Here is a 19672-nt window from a genome sequence, read left to right as displayed (position 1 = left end):
ACAATTTCTTTCCTAATTTTCCACAATAATGATTTTATGTATATCACCGCTTCCAATGCCTGCACTAAATCTGCTCTCTGTTTCATTGTGCATCAAAGTCAGGCTGTTGGAATTCATTTCATTCTGCTCACGCACTGACATTAAAGGAGCTGAATTGAATATGAATAAAAGGAAACAATATGAGATGTGGTTTCCTCCACACTGTGAAAAAAGCTGATGATCCTCTGCTGTTTCCCACATAGACGAAAAAATGTCTCCCTGAAGGCAATTTTAGAAGCTTTTTGAATCCTGCTGTCTCCTTTCTTTTCTCTTCATTTCTCTCGGTTGCATTTTTATAACATTGTTTGTCCCAGCATACAAAAGTACACACCCTCAGTTTCCATCTTTTGATTCTTTATTTCCATCTTCCAGGTGCTCTTATTATGTGTGAAATGACAGGAAGTGACAGGTAAGGGAACGGACAAAAGGAGGAGCAGAGTGAGAGGAAGCTGGGGCCGGGTGTGAAAGAGCACGGTTGGCTGGGTGAACGGGAACCTTTCGGCTCGAGATAAAGCCTGATGAATGATGTCGTCCCCTAAGGCCCTGAGAAGCAGGAAGTGTGGCTCCATATTAATTAGAATATGAATTAGATAGACCGCCTTATCTGATGGCTCATAGGAGCGAGAGCAGCATAATCCGGGCAGCAGCGGTGTTTCCGCACATAGACACACTTCAGGTCACGTTGCTCTCCTTCAGCCAGTATGACCACTTTCAGCCTCAGTAACTAGAGAACGAGCTGCTGGATGTCTGTTAATGGCTCTGATGACTGTTTCACTGTTCTTTTAAAGACATTAAAATAAAAATGTATCATATTTATTAGGAAAAGGACAGAATGGAAACATTGCCTTCATTATAGTAGCTCAGTGCATCACTGTGTATGTCTACATATGACGTGTTTTTTACCATGTATGTTTTAATTAGAAAACTCAAAACAGTGTGTGAAATACAGGTTGTGTCAAGTTGTTTTTTGCATGTTGAAATATTTAAAGCCAGGAAGCAGCACCAGAAATGCTTCTGACAGAGAGCAGACTGTATACATACATACATATAGACTTCAAAGGACGGGTGGTTATAACTGATTGATCCACCATTACATCGCTAAATAAGACTGCTAGACAAGCCACGCTACCAGCTCTGTGAAGCTGCACTGTGGCACAGAGGCTCATTACACATAATGTCAGTGATAACACTAACGCTAATTAGCTTTTAATAGAAAGCACAAAATATAATTTTGACCTCATGGTGGCGTTAGAAGAAAAGTCAGAGACCAAACATGTCTGTACAAACTGTCAGACAAACTATTGGCTGAAAATTACCCCACATTATAAAGGTATATGGTGAAAGTTGTGAGTATGGATAATGTGTATATTATTAAGATAGTGGGTTTAGCAAATTGTTGCTACAGTTGCTAATGCAGAGCATGCAGAGAGGATGAAACAGCTCCCTAAAGCTAGCAAACAAGCTCCAGACACCGATACTCCTAACTCTCCTGCTACAATAGCTAACTTCCCAACCACAGCATATCCTGGCAAACTAGAAGCTAAGCTGAATATGTTTGCATTTAAAACTTGATTTAAAATGTTTTCAATAATTATTTTTTGATTCATGGCTTAAGGTGGTGTTGTAAAGCTACTTGGATCATTGTAGCTCAAACAGGCCTACTCTGTTAGGGGAAGTATCCACTAATGGCAGCGCCTATTTTCTACAATTTCCAGGTGTAGAGGTACTGCTAATGCCAGGATGCCTTTACTTTTTTTTTTACATTTTCTTTGTAAAATGTCCTTGAATAAAAGCAAAGTTTAAGATACAGAGCCATTTAAAACAGAATTAACAGGCTCTGCCAAGGGAGGCAGAAGTGCCTCGAGAAAAAACGTAACCTAGCAACAGTAAGCACCGGCGACAAGTACTTTGAAATTTAGGTTTTGGGTGCTGCCTGCGCAAAAAATGTTGTTAGTGGACACAGACCATTATTGAGCCTAGTTTTAGCCAAATACTGAATAAGGTTGTTTTTGAGTATTAAATGTTAAATGTTTGTCTCTTTTGAACCGAGACCAGACAAATCAGCCTGTTCTGCCCGTGACAGTGTTTCACATCCTACTACTCACTTATGAAGACATCCTTGAGTTTCAGTGAGCTGCTTAAAGCAAGCAGCTTGTTTGAGTTCCTGCAGTACTTCAGTGTGGTGTGGGAGTCTATAGGGATCCGGTTCATTATAGGCACGTCTCATTACAGCAGCCCCTCCTACCAGCAGCCCGCGGGGGAGCGGAGCCGGCAGAGCCTCCTTGTTTTAGCTCTTTAGAGGTCAGTGGTTGATTAAAATGTTGAGAAGTGGAGGTTAATCAGCCGCTGACCCTCGGGGTGATACTGTCTTTCATGGTCTGTTTTAATCAATACGTGTGAGTGCTGGTACCGCTGGTACCGCGATGAACTCCTCTACCTTCAGACACCGTGAACACCGTTACTTCCCTCTTACGCCCAGCTACTTCCTGTGTAATTACCTGTAATCTCTCCTCTCCTCATGTTCAGGTCTCAGTGTAGGGCTGTAATTGAAGTGTGAGAATTATAAAGCCAGATGGTTAAATTCAAAAAGCACTCTATTATGTAAGATGCAGTTTAATACACTTGATGTCTGATGTCTCATCTGCCAATAAAAGGTGTTGGGCTGCAGCGTCCACATGATGTCTCTAACCACAGGAACTAATCCATCACAGCCTGTGGAGATGCAGTCTGACATGCTGTCAACATGACTACACATCAAAGCCTACATGAGGCGTTCTGTGTGTGTGTGTGTGTGATTATTTTTTATAACTACTAAAGAAATAAAAAACCTCTGGCGATCTACAACAATTCGATAAAGCCAGCAGAAATATAAAAACTACCTCACAGCTGTTTTTTCTTCAGTCTCAGTGCTGAAGTGTGCAGGAGTATCGTACTTTAATTATCTCACTCTGACTTTATCTCGCCCTCCATAAACCTGATGTCCTGTTTAACAGGAAATACATCAACTTACGGAAGCAAGATGCTCTTAAAAGGCCACTTCCTTAATTGAATCTTAATGCAATCCTTCTTCTGCTTAGTGAAAACAAAGTGCAGAGAATACGCACATTTGTACGCTGTGCAGAACTGCATTTATATTTTGTGTGTTTTTGCCATGTAAGAATGATACTTCTCGTAAATGAATGTATGTCCAAGTATCTCTGAACACATATACTAACCGTAGTGTTGAGGATTGAGAGCGATGTGCGCCTGTGCTGAAGCTTTTCCCAGCTGGATTTGAGGTCTGTGGAAGTCATTACGTCTGGTTTAGTGTGATGTCCCCTGGGTTCTGCTGCCGAGTGTTAGTATCAACACCTTCACTGTTTATTTGGACCGCCACTGAACCCGGGGTCACTCAACTACGATTACCGCTAATCCCCGTGATGTGGTCGGAACCCACACCCACACACACACACACACACACACACACGGACGCACACATGCATGCATAAACATACACCCAGGCCCTCGCTGGGAGGAGGGGCCAGAAAGGTGGAGCGTTACCTCAGTTAGCAGTGGGAGCCGATGAGAACCAGCTGCTGCAGCTCTGGATCAGCTTCCACTGTGTGTTTGGAAAGTCAGCAGGAGAGAAACACATTGTTATCTTTACAGATTGCGGCTTAACCCAGAGGTTGAGTGTAGTTTAACATATTTTAACCTTACTTTAAATAGAAGAACACTTTACTTGATGAGAGGTTTCTGACACTGTTTCCTCTTTATCAGTATTCAGTAAAGATCTCTCTTTGTCCTTACAGAGTCTCTTGTTCACAGATGTTTGTGAGCCCTGCGGAGCTCGGAGGATTGATGTACAGTGTCAGAGGGAAACTGAATCAGAGGATTTGTGATCTGCTGAGCAGGAGCAAAAACAAAGCGACATTGCTTCCGCCTCTCGTGGCTCAGGGATAATTGAAAACAAACAGCCTTGTGTCGCAGTGCTGCTGCAGACTAAATACTAATTTGTGCTGCATACAAAGGATGCTAACAGTGTTTGAAAATTTCATCTCATAGAATGAAGAAGAACCACCTGATCAAAACCGCCCAATATTTAGCCGCTCTACCCCTGTGGCACCTTTGACAGCGTTAAACCACATCATAATGTCCTTTCATAGAGGCTCATTTATATCCTATCCCACCGTGTGACCACTGTTTACAGTATGAGCTCATTGTCCCGCCTCATTAGCATATTCTACTGCTGTGGGATCATTCATTCATGGACGCTTGTCTGTACCTGTCTGTGCCTGATTGTCAGAGAACAAACCAAATAGTGGAGTGGAGTTATGTAGAGCTTAAAAAATAATTGGGATTTTCCATTATTGATTAACCTGCGGGTTATATGTTTGTTCAACATGTTCTAAGCAGGTTGCATGATGCAAGAATTTGATGCACTTGAACATATCTAATATATCTTTTTCTGAACATACACAAAGAACTGCCATCAACAAATGCATTAACACTCATTACGATTAGAAGATCAAATTGCACATTCACTTTGCACACTTGAGTCACACTTGAATCCTCCAGCTTCTGTGTTTTTCTGGTCATGCACTAATCTGCACATTCTGCTCCTGTGTGTACATGCACATACTATCCATCTACGTAACAGTGTGTGCATGTTTGGAAGCTTCAGGCCACATGTTCCTTATAAAATATTCATTCATTTTGAATGCTGCTGAAATTGTAGGTTATGATATAAATCAGCCCCCTCTTCACCCGGTTCTTATTTCTATTAAATATCTTCTTATTAGTCGGCTCATGAAAAACAACAAAAGCTCTTTATTGTGTGCAGCTGCATCCATCCGGTTTCCCCACTGGGATGCTTATCTTATCTGTGATCCTTCCTCCGTACAAATAAACACAGGTGATGAATGAGCCTGGTTTTTGTTGTTGTTGATGTGGGGGGAGATGTGTTCGAACTACTTGCATCTATTTTTGACTTGTGACGTGTTTTTTTTGACACCTTTTATTGAAAGATAAGAGTAAATGCAGTTCAAACAAGAGAGACAGGTAAATAAAGTAAGGAAGAACATTTATTTTACAAAGATGATGTGGTTATGAATCATGGTCAGAAGTCTTTGGCTCTTGGACTCTAAAGGGAGGTGTGGTGATCGAAGGGTGTCGGCCCTGAGCAGCCGCAAGATATATCCCCCCATGGAGTCCGGACACTGGCTGTTGGACAATGATGTCATCTAAGGCTGATAAGATGATGAAGCTGATGATGAAGACCGGGCGATGATGAATGAACTGGAGGCAGAGAAAAGTCATATTTAAAGAGACAGCAGCAGTATGAATAAGGCTAACTATGAGGGTGTGCTGCAGTGCTATTGGACAGATGAGACCAGGTGATGAGAACAGCTGATAAGTGCAGGAAAATAATAAGAGTGAGCATCCATGAGGGGAGTGAGAGCAGAATGGTGTGAGATATGAACGATAGAACCAGAGATAGAACGATACATCCCTTAAAGGGCCAGTTCGCCGATTTTCAACCTCAGTCCTATCACGCTATTATGTGAAGCTAATGCAATTATTCTAGAAGAAAAAAGCAATTTGGCTCTGTGCCTTTGGAGGACGCTATCCGCTTCTCCAATGGGCCCTGGAAAACCTCCACCAGAATACGTAAAACGCGTCATCTGTCGGAGGCCAGGGAGCTTGCTAAACTACACTTCCTCATTCTAGGACGCCGACCTCCGATGTCATGTCTCGTTCAAAATCGTCAGGTTTAAAATGTAAACCACCGGTATATTCTTTTCGTATTTTGGATTCTGTTCCGCTCTGAGGTGTTGCCTTCAGAGAAACGGTAGTATGTTACTCCAGCGTCTCTCACTGGGCTGCTCCTTTCAATGGGAGGGGCGCAATGCACGCTGGGTGTTGTAGGAGTGTAGAATGGGCGAAACCACGAGCCGTTTGTACAACTGTCTCCACAGCTATGGCACCAATTTCAAATATTAGTGCTTCTATTGATTACAGAGAACACCAGCTTTGACTGACAGCGGCTTTACTCCTTTAAATAAAAACAGTTTGACATTTTGGACATTCCTGGGGGAAGTTAGATGACAAGATCGATCTCATGTCTGCCTATTAAATGTAAGCATGCAGCGAGCATACATTTATTCTACTGTAGCGCGGGGACTAGAATCCCCCCTAAGGCTTCATTATTGAAGCTAGTTTGTTAAATCCACACAAACACCCAATGTAAACATTCATTTTGGAGATTTCAAGTTCGTGTTTACATTCAGTGTTACCCATGTCAATCCTTGAGGTCTAAGTATTGTAATTCAATGTAAACATCCATGTTTACTACAGCTACAAACCATCTTCCTGCCTGCATTTGTTGACACATTGCTCAGTATTTTTGCATTACTGCCAGCTGGGAATCTGTATATATAATGTAAAACCATTGGCAGGCATGTGTAGCATGCCTCCAATTTGCTCATGCATGTGCATATATTTCCACTTCAACTAATAGGGGATCCACTTGTAAAAAAGTTCATGTATGCTGCTTGGGATCAGAAAGTGAGGGGTTACCTTTTAAACCCTGTAACTGCAATCTAACTGCATCCTCCAATACACACAAGAACAAAACACCCACCGGCTTAAACATCATCCATTCTCTCTGTAGCTTGAGGAATTAAGCTGGATGACAGATAGGAGAAGGTAGAGCTGAAGCCAAGTGTCCCCCCCCTCGGTGACAGTTATGGAGACTTACAGTGATACACCTGAACCTCAGGTCTCATTGTAATCTGTGAGTGTGTGTCACAGAGATGAATGCTGATTGTATTGTGCTGTGCTAAACGATGTGATGATGACACGCAGTGTAAATCTGCCTCGGTTGTTACAGCAGCCGGGTGGCGTGTGCGTGGCTCTTTGTGCGTGTGTGTTTTTCCTCTTTGACATGCGGAGGGCAGCGCAGCAGTAATTAATGACTGGCTGCTAAACGCTGCTCTGTGATCCTACATGGTAATGAGAAGGCTTTTGTGCCATGCCGGGCGGGACTATTAGCTCAGGCGAGAGAAAAAACAGGGGACGCACAGGTGACACTCACAGGCCGGGAGATGACTGTTTGGACTTTTCCACTGTTGTTCCCTAAAAACACAATTTAGTGAGTGTGTCTGAATCAGCGGAGGGCTGTTTCATGCTTGTGCACTTTTAATTGTAGCTGCAGATTTACGATAAAGGCTGAGTGGGAGATCTGTCAGTCTTTTACATAAGATTTATGCAAATGCACTCTAAACATTTAAATATCCTTTTAAAGCAGCGTGGTATTACGGCGGCACACTCCAGCACCCTCTGGAGCTTTGATAAAAGGAGTCATTGTCTGAGAAGCAGCGTTGTTTACGACTGGCTCAGAACCAAGAGAGGTTTCATTAAAATAAAACTTACCGCCTGCGTGTCAGGGACGGAGCTTTTACTGTCACTGGCTTGTGCTTTACAATATAATCGCTGTGATGGTTACTGTCATGGCATCATTCAAGTTAAACGCCGCTGCTGCACTCCCAAGTGAACTAATGAAGATGCTCTCTGTTTGTTGTTCTTTCTGCTGCAGAGCACTCTGAAAATATTAACTGTTATTGTAGCACGTGGTAATCAATACTGTGTGAGCCAGTCTGGATGGAAGCAGTGGTTCCTCTATGAAACACTGAAATAAATTTCACATATCGTTTCTCTCACATTTGTGTGAAATAAGAACATGAATCCAATTGGCAGTATAAACTGAATATGTTAAAGCAATAAGCATTAGTGATATTTCACACTCTTTACAATTCTCAACAATCGTCACTATAAATGAAGACCAACACTGTTAAACATTGATATAAATTAGCTTATCTCTCCATCAGTCTGTTTAAGAAACTCACACATGCAGACACTGCCAGATGTTCTCATAGTGGACATAAAACCCATCACATCTGTCACTTTCAGCAGCAGCTAATCAATACAATTAAATTACTGCTCTGTCTATAGGTTGATGATTTACCATATTCCCCACAGGACCCTGTGCTCCTGTTTTCATATGCAAATAAATTTATACTTTATACAGAACACAACAGAAGGGATGCAGTAATGTTGGCAATATACTGTTTTATGTAGCTATATCTCAGGACAATGCTGTGTTTTACATCCATGTACGCTTAAAAATATGTTGATATTGCATGTAAGCATCTTCAAAGAGAAAGACTGTGTTTTTTTTTCTTTTAATACTTAAGCTTCAAGGTTAAAAAATGTGCACAGCAGCGTTGTTGTTAGGCACACAAGGTTATCACTCATCAGTAGCTAGACAGACCACCTGTTTTTTATGAAAAGAAACTTTGCACAATGTCCACAAATCAAGTCATGATTTACTGCAAACTAGAAACAAAAACTCTTGTTTGCAATCTAGATTTGTGTGGATGAATCTCACTTATCGCTTTTTATTGGTCTTAATTTTATTAGGGGGAAACAGGATTGTATTATTGTCTATAATCACACATTTTGAGAAAACTGATTAATGTTGTGTTAAATCATAACAGATAGTGAGTCTTTTTCTGGATTATTTGCTTTAAAATCTATCATTGGTCACTGGATGCATACACCATTTTCCATTTTGGGCTTCTAGTCCTTCACTACATGAGTGTTTCTCTAGCTGAGGCAGCCAACTGCCCAGAAATATTGAAGGCACAGTTAAAAGAAATCTTGGTGATGCAGTAAATCAAGTTTTCTTTATCTACAGCCAAATCATAACAAAAGTTATCTCGGGACACTTTAGAAATAGAGAAGGTCTAGACTGTACTCTTTTTTATATTATTTACAAAGACCCAACATGAACTGTACTTGGCAACTGTGGCAAGAAAAACTGTTTTCTAACAGGCAGAAACCTCGAGCAGAACCAGACTCATGTTAAACAGCCGTCATTTAAGGCAAAATGTTCGTCATTTGTTTTATAATGTTGTGTATAGGCGACAGTATAGGCAAAGTCTGTCATGGCGTGATTGCTTCATGTCACGTGACCTGCAGTTTTTATGTTGCCTTTTCACAAATCCGCTGCACAGCTGAGTCCTTGTCCCGGAGGTTTTGTTACATTCTCATGCAGCTGATCAACGAGGGCACCAGACGGCTGATATCACTTTCAAATGATATGCTAATTAATCACATCTACATCATCATCAGCACAATGCACCATGGGACTACAGAGTCTTGTTCTGTCTGTGTCGCTGTCTGTCTCTCCGTCACTGACAATGGACGACTGTCTGTTTCCTTGTTTTAAACTTTGTCATCTGCATTTTCTTTTCCTCTGATTTTCCTATTTGCCATTTAAATCAGCCCTCCTCAAGCTCGCCCATCAGCCTTTCAATCTTTCAATTTTCTGCCATGGTGAAAAGCACTTAAACTTATCGCTCCATCTGTTTATTACATGCCACCTTCACTTCCTCCCCTTCCCCTCCCCCCCGTCCCTCTCTCCTCCTCTCCATCTGTGTATTTGTGTTCTCCACAACCTTTATATCGTCTAACTCCTCCTGCCAGTGCCCTCTATGTCCTCCACCAACGTCTTCCAGGGTAAACTTTGAAAATAGTCTATTTCTGTATTTTTTGATTAAATGGATCCATTATGAGCTCGTGAGAGTCATACTTATGAAGTCAATCCAGGAACCGCTGGTTTGCTGATTTGATGGTTTCCAATTTCCTGGACATGGGAGGGAGAGAAAAAACTTTTCTCGTGCCTGTAATTTGAAGTAAAATGGAAGCTATATTTCTACTAATGGGATTGATGTTCAGGCTGCTGTCAGCTAGGAAATAAAAAGGAGCCCTTAACCTGAAAAATAGGGGGCCAATTCACCATATTTAAACAGCAGCCATTTTCTCTGACTCCACACTGCAGGTTTGAAGCTCAAATGTCTGTATTTATGTGGAAAGTTGTATAAAAGTTGTGAATCTGACAAATTATTATCATCATTTCCTCATTCATCAGCAACTGAAAAGATCATGAAATCTCTTGGAAAATCAAGCCATCTTTAAAGTTTATACAGCCTATTTGATTACCCAGTAGCTACTTTTACACAACAGCTAACTTTAGCATCCAACCACTTCCTAGCTAACATTACAGTTAGCTGGGAAGTAGCTCAGTGCTAGCATTACCTTTTGATAGTGTTGTAGGATACCATAGGAAAGGCATATATTCCTAGCGAACAGTAATATTAGCACTGAAGTGGCTCACTGCTAACATTACATTTTGATAGTTGTAGGATACCATAGCTAACAGTTATGTTATCAAGGAAGTTGTTAAATGCTAACATTAGCTGCTGTCTAATGTAGCTAACGAGTAATCAAATAGGTTGGTTTTAGAATCTGTTTTCTGTTGGTTTGAATTATGTAACGTTGTACGGGTAATGTTTGCATTCAGCCAGTTCCTTGATAATGTAAATATGTTAGCTAATTAGTGGCTGAATACTAACAGTAGATCTTGTCTAACAGTAGCTAATGGGTCATTAAATATGGTGTCTTTCCTTGAAATATGGCCTGACATCCCTCCAGTTTTTAACTAACCATTGTCTTATTAGTTACTGATCAATCTAGAAGCGTTATTAATATGATTTTTCATATTTTCTATATTCATAAATTATATCCGTTGAGGCTGGTTTTGGTGTGTGTGTGTGTGTTCGTGCGTATGTCTTTTATACTGACTGAAGGACATAAGGTGTTACCAAACTGTTCAGAAGTTGAGGAAGAGGGTAAACGTTCACCGGGTTGAGTATTTCCCTACATCAATACCTTTTTTCTTATCATTGAGTGAAAAACATTTCTGTAATTACGATTTCTCGCCTTCAGACTCTGGAGAGAAACGAGTTATTGACAGTTCGAATTTCTGTTGAAATCCCCATGGGTTTATAGACAGTATATAAAAAGATAAAACGTACACGGTGCCTGTGGTATTACAGCTGCTTTCAAACACAATATCAGAAATAAGTAAGAGTTGTATCAGAATTGCAACATTTTGACATCATGTCCTTTTTCCCTCTCTCTCTCTCTCTCCGTCACAGATCACGTTCTTCATGCTGCTCTCAGCTGTGTGTGTGATGTTAAACCTGGCGGGCTCCATCCTCTCCTGCCAGAACGCTCAGCTGGTCAACTCTCTGGAAGACTGTCAGCTGGTGAGACCAACTGGACCCTAACCCATGCACCCTCACTGAAATACTCCACCAAAATGCACTGACAGAAAGATGTCCATCATATGTAGTAACTTGATTAATTGAGTACTTTTATTAAATCACTCCGACAGTGGGAGAAATGATGCAGGGCAGTTAGCCTTGATATTTACATTTTGCTGTTTCAAATGTAAGTATTGATTGTTGTATTGACTGTCTATATAAAGTGGATGTAGCCTCTGGTTCTGTGGGGCCTAACATGTAATTACCTTAAAACTTAAGCTTTTTAATGGCCAGCAGGGGGCGACTTCACTGATCGAGAAAGGAAGTTTAACATTTAAGTTTAAGTTTAAGTCAACGAGAAATAGCCACCAAAAAAGAGCCTACTCCCTTGGTTTAATAAGCCTATCAATTGACAAGCAGTTGTGTTGTTATGGTCTCTTACTTTCAACGGTGGAAAGTCTAAATGAAAAAGGCTGTAAAAGAGGACACCACAACAGGGCTCAGGTAACTCAACAACAAACAAAACAATCACAAAATCAAATAAGATTTGCTATTTAAAGTGTGGACATCATTTTTTTTCTACTGTTGTTAAGGCAACCGCCGAATCATTATCTCTCATTAACCTAACCGTTATATTGTAAGCTGAAAGAAGGCCCGCCTCTCCTTTCATCCGATTGGACAATGAGAAAAAGTGGCTCAGTGGTAGAGTCGGTCGTCTTTCAATCGGAAGGTCGGAGGTTCGATCCCCAGCTCCCTCAGGATACATGTCGAAGTGTCCTTGGGCAAGACACTGAACCCCAAATTGCTCCCGGTGGCATAGCCAACGGGTATGAACGTGATATCTGATTGACAGTTGGGCACTTTACGTAGCAGCCTCTGCCAACAGTGTATAAATGTGTGTGTGAATGGGTGAATGTGATATGCAGTGTAAAAGCAGCTTTGAGTGTCCCCAAAGACCAGAAAAGCGCTACATAAGTACAGTCCATTTACCATTTACCATTTACCATCTTTTCAACTCGAGGCGTTCGGAGCGTTTCCTCAAAAACGCGAGGCCCACAGAGCAGAAAAACGCGAGGTTCTCTGCAAAGCAAACGCATCGCCCAAAAAGCCTCCCTCTCATTGAAAACAATGACAAAAAGCCTCCCTCTCATTGAAAACAATGACAAAAAGCCTCCCTCTCATTGAAAACAATGACAAAAAGCCTCCCTCTCATTGAAAACAATGACAAAAAGCCTCCCCCAGCTGCTAAAACGCGTTCTGTCTGATCGGGCCCTAAGACATCAAAAGTACCAGTAACATGATGTAATTTCTGATTTACCTAACACTCCTAAGATAACAAATATTGTATAAACCATACCACTGAAACGTCACTATCACTTATATGTGGTGACTATGCCTGTACAAGGTGAAGAGGCTCCAAAGCTTCATGGTTTGAATGAGCTGGATCAGAAGCTGCACCTGAAAGTGAAAGGCTGTCATTTAATTATAGACCTGTGTTAATTGCTGTGCACGCTGACATTCAGTACGAGGCAGGCTGACAGGCAGCACTTGTGTTCTGCGCAGGCTGAAGAACTGAGTCAACACCAACAGTAAACTGAACTATTTGTACGGGAGTGATTAATGCCTTGTGATTATCACTTCCATCTTTGCTCCGAACTGAGACAGGAAAAAACAACTTTGACAAAGCACTCAAGTGATCACAGTGCCTGTTGGTTGGAAATAGAGTGGTAAAAATGTAAGGCAGCGGTGGCTGAGATGTCGGGACTTACTCACAGAGCCGTCACACCATTGGACAATTTCTGTGTCTTTTTAAAAGCATTAATTTGACAACTTTACTCAGCGACTGGCCAGGTGTCCCAAGGTGAGATCCTTCACTTCCCCAAATACAACCATTTGTGTTGTCTGCCTTTTAAATACTGCTGTATTTCAAACTCAATACCCCCAATCTGAAACAAAAGCTTTACAATTATTAGTCTCCAAGCAAACGTTAAGATGAACCCTCCTGACATAATTAGAATTTATTTAACAGATGTGAGAGAGCTCCTCCTGAGCTATAAAAGAAACTGTACTTTTACAAGATGAGTAGAGCACATCTGCTTAAAAGTGGTTCATAGTGGTTTCCAGCAGACAGATGGATGCTTTTTACACTCTGACATTTTCAGAAGAGGTGTCATCATCCTGGAAATTAAGAGAATCCATCACACAAAAAGTGTATCAAGCTTTCTCTCCTTGCAGCTGCTGATCAGACTTAGTTGGACACAGAACACTCTGTCATAATTAGACCCTAAGCTGTTTTTTGAAGCTGAATTCTTTATTACCAGGGGTACCTATCATAGTCATGACTGAAGAATCCCCCTGTGATTCCTCAAGCGCCCAACACACTAACCCCACCACTCCACATGGGAAGCAGCTTTTCTGCTTTCACATGCAGAACCAGCCAAGTACACCAACTTCACTGCTTCATTCGTCTCCCCAGAGATCCTCCCTCGATCATGACTGAAACGCTAACGTTCCTCATCTTCTCTCCCCAATGTAATTAACCCACACTTGTTGGGTTCATGTCCTGCTTTCTCTCAATCTGGGACACATAACAGAGGTACGCTCTACCTCCATCCCTCCCTGGGCAGCTCCTCATATCACGCAGCCGCTCTTCTTTTGTTGTACACTTTCGATCAGAATGTTCGGCTGCCTTTCTCATTCACAGCATGGTATTATATTCTTAATTTATTGTTTAGTTAGTTTATCTTTTCAAGTGTTGTCACAGTGTCTCTTAAGAATATAAATCACGAATGTATCCTCCACCTTGTTATATTTTAAGGACACCAAGCTCAGGTCTGATCTGTGCGTGTTTCTCTGCGTGTTCGTTTGTGTGCGTGCCTGCGTATGTGTGTTTGTTTTTGTGTACGTGGCGTGCATGCATGAGTGTGGATGTGTGTTCCCCCCTCCTCCCCCCCAGCTCAAGTTTGACAGCGATGGAGTGTGTGTGTGCTGCGAGCTGCAGCAGCAGAGTTCAAGCTGCAACAACCTGGGAGAGACGCTGAAGCTGAATCCACTGAGGGACTGCAACACCATACGCCTCCGTCTCAAGGTGGGTGTGAGCCAGCACGTGTCTTTTCCTGGTGCTAATCATGAGAGCTATGATGGTTTAACATATAAAAACCATTCTGTGTAAGTAGGCTGGTGTTCAGACTGCATATGAGTGAGATTAGTTCATAAATCTAATATTTAGTGTAGTGCTACTCATGTAACTGTATTGGTATGGTGCGTTTGGTGTGTTTTACTCATTCAAAGAAAATATTGGAACTTTTTTTAGAGCAGCAACATTTTATTGCAGTACAAAATTTTCTGTCGCCCATGTCAGCAATGGTAGATGATTCATGCAGCCATTTTGATGCTGTCGTCACTGCTAGCTTCAACATCACTCTGGTTGTCATCATTACAAGTGACTGTTTGAAACCCATGTTAGTGGCCAGCCTGATGCTTCACCGTTTGACCAAGTTGGGCTTGCAGCTCTTCTATGTCTAATGTCTGTGCTGACAAACAAAGACACAAAAGGTACCAAAAATCCACCTTGGTAAATATTGGATGGATTGCCCTGACTTTGCTTCTAGCGCCATCCTGTGTTTGTGTTTTTGAGTGACACGTCACGACAACTTGGGTGGATTGATGTATATCTGGTTCATTCAATTTCAATTCATGCAATATATAATTTATAATAATAGCATAATTTGTAAATGTTACCATGCTATTGTTGGCTCATTAGCCAACGATAGCATGCTATTATTTTCTAATTAGCCAATGTTAGCATGCTATTGTTTGCTAATTAGCAATGTTAGCATGCTTTTATTTACAAATCAGCCAGTGTTAGCATGCTATTATTTGCTAATCAGCCAATGTTAGTGTGCTGTTATTTGCTAATTAGTCAATGTTAGCGTGCTATAATTAGCTAATTAGTCAATGTTAGCATGCTATTATTTTGTAATTAGTCAACATTAACATGCTAGTATTTGATAATAAGTCAATGTTAGCATGCTATTATTTGCTAATTAGTCAATGTTAGCGTGCTATTATTTGCTAATTAGTCAATGTTAGCATGCTATTATTTGCTAATTAGCTTATGTTAACATACTAACAAACTAAACAGTTAATAAACAGATAAACTAAACTAGATAAACTAAACAGTTAATAAGGTAAACATCATACCTACTGAACATGACCACATTAGTATTGTCATTGTGAGCATGTTTGCATTAGCATTAAGTTGAAAACACTGACGTAGCTAGCTAGTACAGCCTCATGAAGCGGCTATCATGGCTACAGATTTGTCATTTTACTTCTCTAATCAGAATGACACCCTTAATTTAAGTAACAGTCAATTGTCCAAAAAATTACACTTTAAATTGCTAAAATCATTAAGTCTTAAATGATGTCTCCAAGTGGACTCTCTCACTGTGTGAAATAACCCATTTGAAAACAGGCAACTAGATAAACTAAAAAAAAAAATCAGTGTGTTCAGCGTCAGATTAATTGGACAGGAAGTGCAGAATGGCAACAGCATTTGTCTTCCCCGAGAGGCCGAGCTCTTAGTATGCAGTGTGTATCCAGCCTGGGCTGGCTGTAGTTTGCGAGTGCATGATCTCTGTAGATTATCTCGACTCGAATGTCCGCAGGAATGATATACTGTACGTGCTACTGTGCCTTTATTGGATAACGACAATCATATCCATTCATTTTATGTCCCTGATTGATTATAAAACATTGATAACCAAATAAAAGACTTCACAGGATGAGGCATGCTTATGAAAAGAGAAGAGATCACTCACATTTGTCATTTTGATCATGGCTCATTAAAGGAGAAATGGGAACTGGTGCCGTAAACCTTTATTAAGTGCCAAAGCAGTCGGATGTGTTGAATTATGTCTAAGAGGAAGCTGTCATGTCCGATCCCCAGAGTCCTCGGCCATTTCGGGGGCTGTCACTGGTCCTAATGAACTCGTGATACAGCTGCCATATAGTTTCTCTCTCACTAAAAGACATGGCATATGGGCAGTAATGAAATATCACAGAAGGTAGGCTTGGTCTCTGTTTAAAAGTTTAGTTTTCAATCAGCTTCACGATCCACATTGTGTGCCATTCATTCTTCGCAGACACATTTAATTTCCATCCTGTTTTTCTTTCATGCACTGCCTGAGGCTGTAAATTATCAGTGGGAGGGAGCATTGAGATATCTCCTGCATGTAAGGGGACGGATGTGTAACCTTGCTGTTTAACTCACTCACCCGAATGGCTTTGGGCAAGGTATCTTCCCGAGGTTAAATATCTGCTAAGTGGCATGTTATGTTTCTCTGGAGGTGTATTACATTTCTTTGCCTGGTAGGATTTATTATGTCATTATGTATACGATGGTCACAAGGGATATTACAGAAATGCACCGTCTCGCATCTGTGCGGCAAATGTATTCCCACAACAAAAATAAACTCGGATGAAGCTGTCATTTCTTGTCAAACTAGATGCTTTGTGATCTCCAACTTTGCTGTTTGAGACTTGTTTAGCACAACAACATTCACTATAATAACCCCGAGAACACAGTACAAGAAACGGGCAGCACACAGGTTGTTGTCTGTGTTCTGCTGCACAGTAATGACAGCTTTATCTCAGGAAGGAGTCTTCTCTGTTCGAGCTACACAGCAGGATGGATAAATGATCGACGGTGAGCATAATTCAGTCTGCCAACTCACATGAAGACTATTTCTTCATTGAAAACAGTGAAGAGTTCAGATCACTTCCTGCAGGGATACACACTGGACAGAACCTTCACCTACTGCCTTGTTATAGCTGCATGTAGCTTCTGTCGTGTGCTAAGTACCCATTGTTTGCTGCAGTGTTCACAAATGTGTAAGTCTGTTGTAAGTCTGCCTGTAAGTTCTTTTAAACAGAAGCAGAGTACTGACTTTTATGGGCTCAGTCTGGTTTATTGACAACATTGTGATATGTTTGTACAATGCAACACATCTCACTTTGTCAGGGAGGTTGTTAATCTCTGTCCCTGGTGTTTAGGGCTATGGTTAGCAGTCGCCTGCGAGTCTGTCTTTGATGTGAGGTGACGTGAGGATCATCAATCTATCTTTGTCTGTACCGGTTGTGTGAGTCGGTTTTATTATGTGAGACACATCTGATCATCCATCTCATTGGAAGTTTAAAAATGTCTGACAGCTTTGACAACAACCTTAAACAGTTCTCTTAAACTGTGGCAGGTCGGGGTGTCGGTTTAGCTCAGCAGTTAAATCGCGCATCCAATACACAGAGGCTCAGTCCTCGACGCAGCGACCCCGGGTAAAACTCCAACCCTCGGCCCTTTGCTGTATGCCATCCCCACACTCTCTTCCTATTTTTCGCCACTGTCGTATCCAATAAAGGCCAAAAACATAATCTTAAAAAAAAAAACTTCGGACTTCCTGTGGGAAGTGCTGTGCTTTCTGTCGCATGCTGTAAGGGGCGTCTCGGGGTTACCAAAGACAGCAGAGATTAACGCTCTGACCTTCACTGAGACGATCAGCAGAAGCTCTGTGTTGGCTGGAGAGAAAATCTGGGTGCTGTCCTTTTGCAACTCTGAGCCTTACTTTCGGTGCCGCTAGTGGACCCATGTGTGTAGAATTATTCAGAGTAACAACTTCACAGTTCAAGAGGCAACGATCGAGTATCAGTGATGCAGGAAACCAATTAAGCCTCCTGTAAGTCCCAGCGTGCTGCACAATCTGTCTCTGTTCAGACGAGGTTGCAGAGGCCAGGAGTCAGAACATGGAAATGTATTTATTTTTTCATTTGTTTTCTCCACCTTTTAGGACCTCACTTGACCTCACGTCTTAGAGATTATATTAATCATCTCGCAGAGGCCTGAGACTGGTTCAGATGCCGGAACATCATGATGGTTATGTGACTGTCTGATGAATCAGTCATTGACGCAGATTGATTTATCTCCACTGCATTACCTCACATCATGTTTATTTAATGGTTTAAATCTCTAAAGTTAATTCTGAAGTGTCATTAAATTAATTCAATAGCTGTCAAAATGTGCAGAATCAAAAAACGTGGATAAAGACAATGAGCTGGAAAGCGACGTACTCACTGGGAAGAGCAAAGACAATCTGGCAGATAAGGAGGGAAAACAAACGAGTAACTGAACCGGGTGGCTAATGACATAATCAGAGGCAGGTGTGTAATGAGGACAGGTGCTGGTAATCAAGGGACCAGGAGACACATGAGGGAAGGAACTGAAATGACTGGAGATGTTGGACTTCAAAATAAAACAGGAAAAGGATTCTGCAAGATTAACCGAGTGTTACACATAAGGCTGCACGATTATGGCCAAAATGAAAATCATGATTATTTTGATCAATATTGAGATCCTGATTATTTATTCGTTTTAGGGACACATTAAAATAAACAAACGCGTTCCATTTTGTGCTACACATTAAAATTTTGCATCAAACTAAAACATAAGATGATCTTCTTTACTTAAGTTTGGTGCATCACTGGACATTTCATTGTGTCTTTGGGAGTTGGGTGGATAGGATGTCGCACTGTACAGCATTTTTACAACGTTTTTCCTCTTGGCCTTGTTTTTTCAGGTGGTTGAATAAGTTAGTTTTGTTGCTTTGCGGCGCAGACACAGGTTTTCATGCATTCTTTTCATATTATTGTTTCTTGCTAAACATCACTTGTCCTAAACCCAAAATTCCTCAAAACAACCGTTGTCGAGCCGTTTTGGGGGACCAGCTGTTCGTCTTCTGTTCCAGACATTTGACTTTTGTTTCCCTCGACTGTCTTCCTCTTTAAACTGCCGCTGCAAAGTAGGCGCTCATGACATGACATGACATGAACTCCCCCAAAAGTAAAGCCAAGCTTCTCGATCGCCCTCTGGGGGAGTGGCTGTTGGTTTAGGGAGCGTGTGATTTGATATGCAGCAGAGTTTTCCACGGGCGGAGCACGTTATTTTAACGTCAATATCGCTATCAATTATGTTTTTGTAATCGTAAGAAGCAAAAATAAACGTGATCGGAGTTAATATTCGATTAATTGTGCAGCCTTAGTCGCACATACATTTGTAGAAACAAACAAACAAAAACTTAATCTTCAGTTTCAGCCATGATAGGCTTCACACATCATGCCACTCAGGGACACACATTTAAAACACATACACTGACAAAGGTAATGAGAAATGTGATTTGGAGTTAAAGGGCTAAAATATGCCTTAAGAGTGATACAAACATTTAATGCTACACAACTTGGAAGACATAAATCTGCTTCTGTCTTACAGAGAAATTGAGAAGTTTTGTTCCAATTCTCAAAACTTTCTCACCATGTAACCTCCTGTGACCGTCACTAAACAAGCAGCGACAATCCTTTCACTCTGTTTAGTGACTGTTTGTGATATTTCATGTTTAAAATGTCAGAGTGACTGTGCTCCGTCCTTCTCAGTCTCC

At 41.2% G+C, this 19672-nt stretch overlaps 1 protein-coding gene across 1 annotated transcript in view; it reads left to right on the top strand.

The window, feature by feature from the left end:
- fam189a1 (family with sequence similarity 189 member A1) overlaps positions 1 to 19672 on the top strand; it is a 94777-nt gene that overhangs the window by 63474 nt on the left and 11631 nt on the right. The window contains exons 3-4 of the mRNA XM_069661064.1: positions 11082 to 11192; positions 14146 to 14277. Of these exons, the coding sequence (XP_069517165.1) occupies positions 11094 to 11192; positions 14146 to 14277 (231 nt within the window). The 5' untranslated portion in view covers positions 11082 to 11093. The remainder of the gene's footprint in view (positions 1 to 11081; positions 11193 to 14145; positions 14278 to 19672) is intronic.

This window comes from Semicossyphus pulcher, unplaced genomic scaffold (assembly GCF_022749685.1).
Source record: "Semicossyphus pulcher isolate SPU_LCO1_2020_fin unplaced genomic scaffold, fSemPul1.0.p SCAF_1, whole genome shotgun sequence".
NCBI classification, from domain to species: domain Eukaryota; kingdom Metazoa; phylum Chordata; class Actinopteri; order Labriformes; family Labridae; genus Semicossyphus; species Semicossyphus pulcher.
Note: the sequence above shows the minus strand (reverse complement) of the source record. Positions and strands in the feature narration are given on the sequence as shown.